Source organism: Neolamprologus brichardi, chromosome 1 (assembly GCF_056152115.1).
Source record: "Neolamprologus brichardi isolate AB-2024 chromosome 1, ASM5615211v1, whole genome shotgun sequence".
Lineage (NCBI taxonomy): Eukaryota > Metazoa > Chordata > Actinopteri > Cichliformes > Cichlidae > Neolamprologus > Neolamprologus brichardi.
Window position 1 is genome coordinate 2,799,441 of NC_142104.1, and position 9,736 is coordinate 2,809,176.

A 9,736-nucleotide genomic window follows, 5' to 3' on the forward strand; every position below is an offset into this window, starting at 1 on the left:
GAAAACAATATTTGAACTAAATATACTGTGGATAAATCAAAGCATTATCAAAGTTGTCCGTGGTTCCCTTACTTTTCCTTCTTTCCCTGTCAGATCCTCTCCTGCAGGATAAACATGACTGAGTGGTTCCCTGTATGCAGCTGTTACAGTTTGTGTTGGAGATACTTCTGTAAATATCTAAAAACTGTTTTTTACCAGTCCGTCAACTACAGAGAGCTGTCTGTTGCCCCCCTGTTCTCCTCTATATCTCTCAGCTGATGCTGGCTCCTTTTTCTCCTCCTCTTCCTCACACACTGTCCTGGTGTCTCATCAGGGGTGGAGAGCCTCTGTCACGTCTCCTCTCACCTTCTCAATTCTGACTCTGGACACTTGCAGAAGGAAATCAACCATGGCAGTTAGCAAATAAGCAGCACAACTAAAACAGGACACAGGATCCCGCAGAACATTGGTCTTTATAACAAAGGTGACAACTCAGGTTGTTTGATATAAGCCTGACAAAAACAGCAGAGAAACAGGAGGAGGACTTCTCCATCTACTGTCTGTCTCATTATTAGTGGTTTATACAGGATGAGAGCTCTTTTAAGGACAAACTTCAGCACAGCATGGTTGAGTCTGTGTCCTCACCACAGTTTGCGGGCCACATATTTGGTGAACCGTCTCATACATGCCAACCCTCCCGATTTTTCCGGGAGAATCCCGAATTTCAGTGCCCCTCCTGAGAATCTCCCAGAGCCACCATTCTCACGAATTTCTCCCGATTTTCAACCCGGACAACAAAATTGAAAAAACATATCGCAGAATTCATAGCGCGGCCCAGCCAATTCCAGTTTCCAACAATGGCGGCAGCTTCTAGTTTTAATATTACTCTTATTTCTCTTTCTGGGTCACAAAATAAACTTTTAAAATATTTTCAGGCGAGAATGTAGCTGTGTAAACTTCAAATATCTGAGCCGACCAACACATCGTTTTCAAACCCCCGTGGTCTTTCGGTTAAACATGATATATAAGTCACTTTGATGATGATTTAAAGTTATTCGATTCGATTAAATTTAACTTTATTAATCCCTCGGGAAGGGTCCTCTGGGGTTTTCACAAAGCTGAATAAACGTCAAACAGAAAACTGATTAAACAGAAGTGTGAGACGGTGGAGAGTTTACGCCAGCCCCCGTTTATATTTTAGATAGCAAGGAGCAGACGGTAGTTTCAGAGAGCTCGTGACGTACTACACGGCTTTCTTTAGACCGCGAAGGCCGGGTCCTCAGGTGGAAGCAGCCTTTGAATTTGGACACCCCCGCTGTTTCCGGCCAGCCAATAATAACGGTGACATTTAATGTATTTTGTCCGATAAATAAATACTGTAAAATGTATTTACCCCCCTCCCCTCCCCCAACAGCCCTTTTGAATGTTGGCAAGTATGAACCGTCTGCTCGGTGTATCCTAAAACGTTAAAGTACGTGTGGCTTCACACCGACAAACAGACCCAGCTTCGGCGGAAACCTAAACTAACTAACTGACCAAAGAGCCGCGTTAAGTGGCGATATCACTAACGTCACGTAACTTAGCCGAAGGTTAGCTAAATTTTACTTTTTAAGACTTTTTCATTATGCTAACATTAGTGATATGACTGCACTATGCTGTCGCTGTTGACTCCACTTAATTCTACAATTCTTTCATTATGCTAACATTTGTTCCGGTGTATAACTGAAGTGAGATAAAAACCCAGAACTAACTTTTAAGAGTTTATTTCTTCTCCGCTTCGGCCGTCGGCCATTCCCCCCCCCTAACATCCTCCAACCTATGATTCGCAATGAATCCTGGGATTATGGTGGGTGGCTAACGAACGATACACCTGAGGCGTCATTCAAATCTGTGAGCGCGCGCAAGGGACGCCGCGTCTCCGCGTGCGCTCCTTGTGGAACGTCGCGTCTCCGCGTGCGCTCCTTGTGGAACGTCGCGTCTCCGCGTGCGTTCCGTGTGACATCACTGACGCGCTTGCTTTGATCTGTCAGTAACGTCACAGACAACCAAACCTATAAATAAGGGCTCTCAGACAGAAAAATCAGAACTCGATGTTCATCTGTTTGCAAAACGTTCAGCAGTCGGCGCTCCGTAATACAAGAAAATTCTCACACTTCACTCAAACGAAGAAAATCAAATTTGTGACACAACAATGGAAACATTCAACGAAAATGAAAATTCAATCGTGGTCACACCAGACCAGATTATGCCGCCAATCAACAAGTGCTTTGAAAGGCTCTCTGAAGGTCAGTGGAGCATAATAGAAAATGGAAAATGCGACTCCAGCGTCCATGCCGTGCTCGCTGGTATGATTTCTGAAATCATTCAGATTGCCTCTGCCAGCATCCTGGAAATTGCCCTTCCTGTTATTAAGGAACCCATGATAAGGGAAGAGCTTATGTATGAGGGGAAAATAAGGGTGTCCCTTGGAGACTCGATCTCAGCTGCCATCGCAAGCGCTCTTAATGTCCCAAGACAGCAAGATAAGAGCGCTGACAAGCTGACACTGATGGTTGAGGAAGAGATCTCAGAAAAGGTCAGCTTAACCATTGCACTGATTGAAGAAAGCCCTGATTTCCTGCAAGACCCTGCCGTTTATTTTAGCGACAAACTTAGTAATAGTAAAAAACTAGACCGCATGGTTTGTTGCGCTGCCTCATGCCTGAAAAGTTATGCGGCACGTAAGGTGTCGTTCCAGTGTGGGACAAGCAGCTCTGATTCCAGTATAGAAAATCTAATTTGGGACACAACAATGGAAACATTCAACGAAAATGAAAATTCAATGGTGGTCACACCAGACCAGATTATGCCGCCAATCAACAAGTGCTTTGAAAGGCTCTCTGAAGGTCAGTGGAGCATAATAGAAAATGGAAAATGTGACTCCAGCGTCCATGCCGTGCTCGCTGGTATGATTTCTGAAATCATTCAGATCGCCTCTGCCAGCATCCTGGAAATTGCCCTTCCTGTTATTCAGGAACCCATGATAAGGGAAGAGCTTATGGATGAGGGGAAAATAAGGGTGTCCCTTGGAGACTCGATCTCAGCTGCCATCGCAAGCGCTCTTAATGTCCCAAGACAGCAAGATAAGAGCGCTGACAAGCTGACACTGATGGTTGAGGAAGAGATCTCAGAAAAGGTCAGCTTAACCATTGCACTGATTGAAGAAAGCCCTGATTTCCTGCAAGACCCTGCCGTTTATTTTAGCGACAAACTTAGTAATAGTAAAAAACTAGACCGCATGGTTTGTTGCGCTGCCTCATGCCTGAAAAGTTATACGGCACGTAAGGTGTCGTTTCAGTGTGGGACAAGCAGCTCTGATTCCAGTACAGAAAATCTAATTTGGGACACAACAATGGGAACACGCAACAAAAACAAAAATTCAATGGTGGTCACACCAGACCAGATTATGCCGCCAATCAACAGGTGCTTTAAAAGGCTCTCTGAAGTTCAGTGGAGCATAATAGAAAATGGAAAATGCAACTCTAGGGTCCATGCGGTGCTCGCTGATATGATTTCTGAAATCATTCAGATTGCCTCTGCCAGCATCCTGGAAATAGCCCTTCCTGTTATTCAGGAACCCATGATAAGGGAAGAGTTTATGGATGAGGGGAAAATAAGGGTGTCCCTCGGAGACTCAATCTCAGCTGCCATCGCCGGCGCTCTTAATGTCTCAAAACAGCAAGATAAGAGCGCTGACAAGCTGACACTGATGGTTGAGGAAGAGATCATCGAAAAGGTCAGCTCAACCATTGCACTGATTGAAAAAAGCCCCGATTTCCCACTAGACCCCGCCGTTTATGTTAGCGGCAAATTTAGTAGTATTAAGAAACTACACCGCATGGTTTGTTGCGCTGCCTCATGCCTGAAAAGGTATGCAGCATGTAAGCTGCGCTGCCAGTGTGGGACAAATGGGTCTGATCCCAGTACAGAAAGTACTGGTTCAAAAATATCAGTGCAATCAGCAATCGCAGAGATTTCTGTTATTCTGTCAACAAGGAGCTCAGATGGAGAGATGACAGAAAAAGATAAAGATGAGCTCCCAGAAGAATCAGCTGTAACAGAACAAAGCAAAATAAAACCAACTGCAGAAACACAAAGTATCCAGGCTCCAACCCCAGTAGAAATGGTTGCAGCTGACATCGTAGGTGAGATACTTGCTAACATGGATTCAAGCAGTGAAGAGCTCTGTGAGAAATGTAACTTACCCAAACCTGCCTTTAATGCAGGCTTAATTATCCACAAGGTGAGACACTTCTTCTCCAAATGTGTGCCATCCACCTCACACGCCAGGCTCAAAGCACGCAAACACAACTTTTCCATGTTTGCAAAAAAACAATTTGAAAAAATGAAAACAGAGCTGAAAAAAAGAATAAAGTCAAACAGGAAACATTTTGTTTGTCTACAAAACATTTGCAACCACCTCAAGAATGAAACAGTGCCCTCCAATAAAAGTATAGTTTCCATTCTTCCAGGGTCAGTACCTGAAACGGCTGGTCCCCAGAGTACAGAGGCTCATTGCTCCCCTTCTCGACATACGCCAAGCCTGGGAACCGCAATTAAACGTTCTTCTTCATTCGACTTTAACGTCATTAGATCAGACGTTAATCAGTTATATGACAAATTAACAAAGAAAGAAGGACTCTTCCTCATCGATAAGACCTTGGGGGACTTTAAAAACAGTGGGCATATCAGAAATTTTACGGTGGACTTAATGGCAAAAGTGTTTGATCTACTTATGATGGATCGAGTGTATCAAATCCCCATACCTCTAATGGGTAGATCCCTCTCAGACACGGTCATCTCCAGGACTCCACAATCAGTAGAGCGTCCCATTTCTGCTGAAGTCCTCTATGTCCTCATAGATGACACAGTAGAAAGGTTTTTGCAGAAGCTTTTACTGTGGGTGGAGAATGAAGAGAAAGATCAAATGATTCAAATGGACAAGATTTCTGGGGTCCTGGAAGACATCCAAAACTTTATTAAAAGAACACAGACCCCAACACAGGAAAAAAGCCCTGATTCAGATGGCAGAGGAAAAGAATCTGGTGCATCACCTCCAACACCAAAATCTGGGAGCATTTCTCCAGATACATTATCCGTGGAATCTGACAAGTCACCCCGAACGCCAAAATCTGGGAGCATTTCTCCAGGTAGATGCTCTGTGGCATCTGACAAGTCACCTCGAACACCAAAACCTGGAAGCATTTCTCCAGATAAATTATCCGTGGAATCTGACAAGTCACCTCGAACACCAAAACCTGGAAGCATTTCTCCAGATAAATTATCCGTGGAATCTGACAAGTCACCTCGAGCGCCACAACCTGGGAGCATTTCTCCAGATAAATGCTCTGTGGCATCTGACAAGTCACCTCGAACACCAAAAGCTGGGAGCATTTCTCCAGATAAATGCTTTGTGGCATCTGAAAATCCACCTCCAACACCAAAAACTGGGAGCATTTCTCCAGATAAATTATCCGTGGAATCTGACAAGTCACCTCGAACACCAAAACCTGGGAGCATCTCTCCAGATAAATGCTCTGTGGCATCTGACAAGTCACTTCGAACGACAAAAACTGGGAGCATCTCTCCAGATAAATGCTCTGTGGCATCTGACAAGTCACCTCGAGCGCCAAAAACTGGGACCATTTCTCCAGATAAATGCTTTGGGGCATCTGAAAATCCACCTCCAACACCAAAAACTGGGAGCATTTCTCCAGGTAGATGCTCCGTGGCATCTGACAAGTCACCACAAATGCCAAAAACTGGGAGCATTTCGCCAGATAAATGCTCTGTGGCATCTGACAAGTCACTTCGAACGACAAAAACTGGGAGCATCTCTCCAGATAAATGCTCTGTGGCATCTGACAAGTCACCTCGAGCGCCAAAAACTGGGAGCATTTCTCCAGATAAATGCTTTGGGGCATCTGAAAATCCACCTCCAACACCAAAAACTGGGAGCATTTCTCCAGGTAGATGCTCCTTGGCATCCGACAAGTCACCTAGAACACCAAAACCTGGGAGCATTTCTCCAGATAAATTATCCATGGAATCTGACAAGTCACCTCGAACACCAAAAACTGGGAGCATTTCTCCAGATGAATGCTCTGTGGCATTTGACAAGTCACCTAGAGCGCCAAAAACTGGGAGCATTTCTCCAGATAAATGCTTTGTGGCATCTGACAAGTCACCACAAATGCCAAAAACTAGGAGCATTTCTCCAGATAAATGCTCTTTGGCATCTGACAAGTCACTTCGAACGACAAAAACTGGTAGCATCTCTCCAGATAAATGCTCTGTGGCATCTGATAAGTCACCTCGATCGCCAAAAACTGGGAACATTTCTCCAGATAAATGCTTTGTGGCATCTGAAAATCCACCTCCAACACCAAAAACTGGGAGCATTTCTCCAGATAAATTATCCGTGGAATCTGACATGTCACCTCGAACACCAAAACCTGGGAGCATTTCTCCAGATAAATGCTCTGTGGCATCTGACAAGTCACTTCGAACGACAAAAACTGGGAGCATCTCTCCAGATAAATGCTCTGTGGCATCTGACAAGTCACCTCGAGCGCCAAAAACTGGGAGCATTTCTCCAGATAAATGCTTTGGGGTATCTGAAAATCCACCTCCAACACCAAAAACTGGGAGCATTTCTCCAGGTAGATGCTCCGTGGCATCTGACAAGTCACCACAAATGCCAAAAACTGGGAGCATTTCTCCAGATAAATGCTCTGTGGCATCTGACAAGTCACTTCGAACGACAAAAACTGGGAGCATCTCTCCAGATAAATGCTCTGTGGCATCTGACAAGTCACCTCGAGCGCCAAAAACTGGGAGCATTTCTCCAGATAAATGCTTTGGGGTATCTGAAAATCCACCTCCAACACCAAAAACTGGGAGCATTTCTCCAGGTAGATGCTCCGTGGCATCTGACAAGTCACCACAAATGCCAAAAACTGGGAGCATTTCTCCAGATAAATGCTCTGTGGCATCTGACAAGTCACTTCGAACGACAAAAACTGGGAGCATCTCTCCAGATAAATGCTCTGTGGCATCTGACAAGTCACCTCCAACACCAAAAACTGGGAGCATTTCTCCAGATAAATTATCCATGGAATCTGACAAGTCACCTCGAACACCAAAAACTGGGAGCATCTCTCCAGATGAATGCTCTGTGGCATTTGACAAGTCACCTCGAGCGCCAAAAACTGGGAGCATTTCTCCAGATAAATGCTTTGTGGCATCTGACAAGTCACCACAAATGCCAAAAACTAGGAGCATTTCTCCAGATAAATGCTCTGTGGCATCTGACAAGTCACTTCGAACGACAAAAACTGGTAGCATCTCTCCAGATAAATGCTCTGTGGCATCTGACAAGTCACCTCGAGCGCCAAAAACTGGGAACATTTCTCCAGATAAATGCTTTGTGGCATCTGAAAATCCACCTCCAACACCAAAAACTGGGAGCATTTCTCCAGATAGATTATCCGTGGAATCTGACAAGTCACCTCGAACACCAAAAGCTGGGAGCATTTCTCCAGATAAATGCTCTGTGGCATCTGACAAGTCACTTCGAACGACAAAAACTGGGAGCATCTCTCCAGATAAATGCTCTGTGGCATCTGACAAGTCACCTCGAGCGCCAAAAACTGGGAGCATTTCTCCAGATAAATGCTTTGTGGCATCTGAAAATCCACCTCCAACACCAAAAACTGGGAGCATTTCTCCAGGTAGATGCTCCGTGGCATCTGACAAGTCACCACAAACGCCAAAAACTGGGAGCATTTCTCCAGATAAATGCTCTGTGGCATCTGACAAGTCACTTCGAACGACAAAAACTGGGAGCATCTCTCCAGATAAATGCTCTGTGGCATCTGACAAGTCACCTCGAACACCAAAAACTGGGAGCATTTCTCCAGATAAATTATCCGTGGAATCTGACAAGTCACCTCGAACACCAAAAACTGGGAGCATTTCTCCAGATAAATGCTCTGTGGCATCTGACAAGTCACTTCGAACGACAAAAATTGGGAGCATCTCTCCAGATAAATGCTCTGTGGCATCTGACAAGTCACCTCGAGCGCCAAAAACTGGGAGCATTTCTCCAGATAAATGCTTTGTGGCATCTGACAAGTCACCTCGAGCGCCAAAAACTGGGAGTATTTCTCCAGATAAATGCTTTGTGGCATCTGAAAATCCACCTCTAACACCAAAAACTGGGAGCATTTCTTCAGATAAATGTTCTGTGGCATCTGACAAGTCACCACAAATGCCAAAAACTGGGAGCATTTCTCCAGATAAATGCTCTGTGGTATCTGAAAATCCACCTCAAACGCCAAAAACTGGGAACATTTCTCCAGATAAATGCTCCTTGGCATCTGACAAGTCACCTAGAACGCCAAAAACTGGGAGCATCTCTCCAGATAAATGCTCTGTGGCATCTGACAAGTCACCTCGAACACCAAAAACTGGGAGCATTTCTCCAGATAAATTATCCGTGGAATCTGACAAGTCACCTCAAACACCAAAAACTGGGAGCATTTCTGCAGATAAATGCTCTGTGGCATCTGACAAGTCACTTCGAACGACAAAAACTGGGAGCATCTCTCCAGATAAATGCTCTGTGGCATCTGACAAGTCACCTCGAGCGCCAAAAACTGGGAGCATTTCTCCAGATAAATGCTTTGTGGCATCTGACAAGTCACCTCGAGCGCCAAAAATTGGGAGCATTTCTCCAGATAAATGCTCTGTGGCATCTGACAAGTCACCTCGAGCGCCAAAAACTGGGAGCATTTCTCCAGATGAATGCTTCTTGGCATCCGGCGACAAGTCATCTAGAACACCAAAAACTGGGAGCATTTCTCCAGATAAATTATCCGTGGAATCTGACAAGTCACCTCGAACACCAAAAACTGGGAGCATCTCTCCAGATAAATGCTCTGTGGCATCTGACAAGTCACCTCGAGCGCCAAAAACTGGGAGCATTTCTCCAGATAAATGCTTTGTGGCATCTGAAAATCCACCTCTAACACCAAAAACTGGGAGCATTTCTTCAGATAAATGTTCTGTGGCATCTGACAAGTCACCACAAATGCCAAAAACTGGGAGCATTTCTCCATATAAATGCTCCCTGGCATCCGACAAGTCACCTAGAACACCAAAACCTGGGAGAATTTCTCCAGAAAAATCATCTGGAACCTTGAGCCTGAAACACTCTCTCAAAGATTCCTCCAAAATATCAGAGATGGGTTCTGTGTCAGTTTCATCTTCTGATGTTCAGAAAATTTCCAGTGACCTTGCGTTGCTCCTTATCATGAGAATCATCCATAAATCTAAACCTGAGACCAAAAAGTCTGCTGTTCGGATCCCATCTACTACAAAAGAAATAGACACGGTCATCAATCGTCTGAGCAATCTAATGCAGCCTGAACTCAGCAGCACAGCGTCTGCCACAAGTCTGACAAATGACAAGAAAAAGTTCATCAAGAAAATAGCCAAATGCCTCATCAAGGAGTTTGGCTCCCCAGACAATGTCTTTAGGGCTTCAATGGCAAATGATTCATCTTTTGATGAGGCTCTGATTAAACATCTAAAAATCAGCCTCGGAGTCATCCCGAGTCCCCCAAAGACGTCCAAAATATCCAGGTTTTTTTCTGCGTTGGGAAAAGCATTGCTAAAACCCTTCAGGTGGTTCACTAAAGCCAGAGATCATTAA

At 44.7% G+C, this 9,736-nt stretch overlaps 1 protein-coding gene across 1 annotated transcript; it reads left to right on the forward strand.

Moving 5' to 3' along the window:
- Positions 1–2,971: 2,971 nt before the first annotated feature.
- Positions 2,972–9,736, forward strand: LOC148106269 (uncharacterized). The gene is made up of 2 exons (XM_087843219.1): positions 2,972–5,045; positions 9,405–9,736. The coding sequence occupies exons 1-2, from the start codon at positions 2,999–3,001 to the stop codon at positions 9,734–9,736; spliced, it is 2,379 nt and encodes a 792-aa protein (XP_087699345.1). The 5' UTR covers positions 2,972–2,998.

Excerpts from the sequence above, each read along its gene's own strand:
- LOC148106269 (XM_087843219.1), top strand. The coding sequence starts at position 2,999 with ATGATAAGGGAAGAGCTTATGGATGAGGGGAAAATAAGGGTGTCCCTT. Across the intron at positions 5,046-9,404 it reads AAAAAGCCCTGATTCAGATG|AAATAGACACGGTCATCAAT; the intron begins GCAGAGGAAAAG and ends CTACTACAAAAG.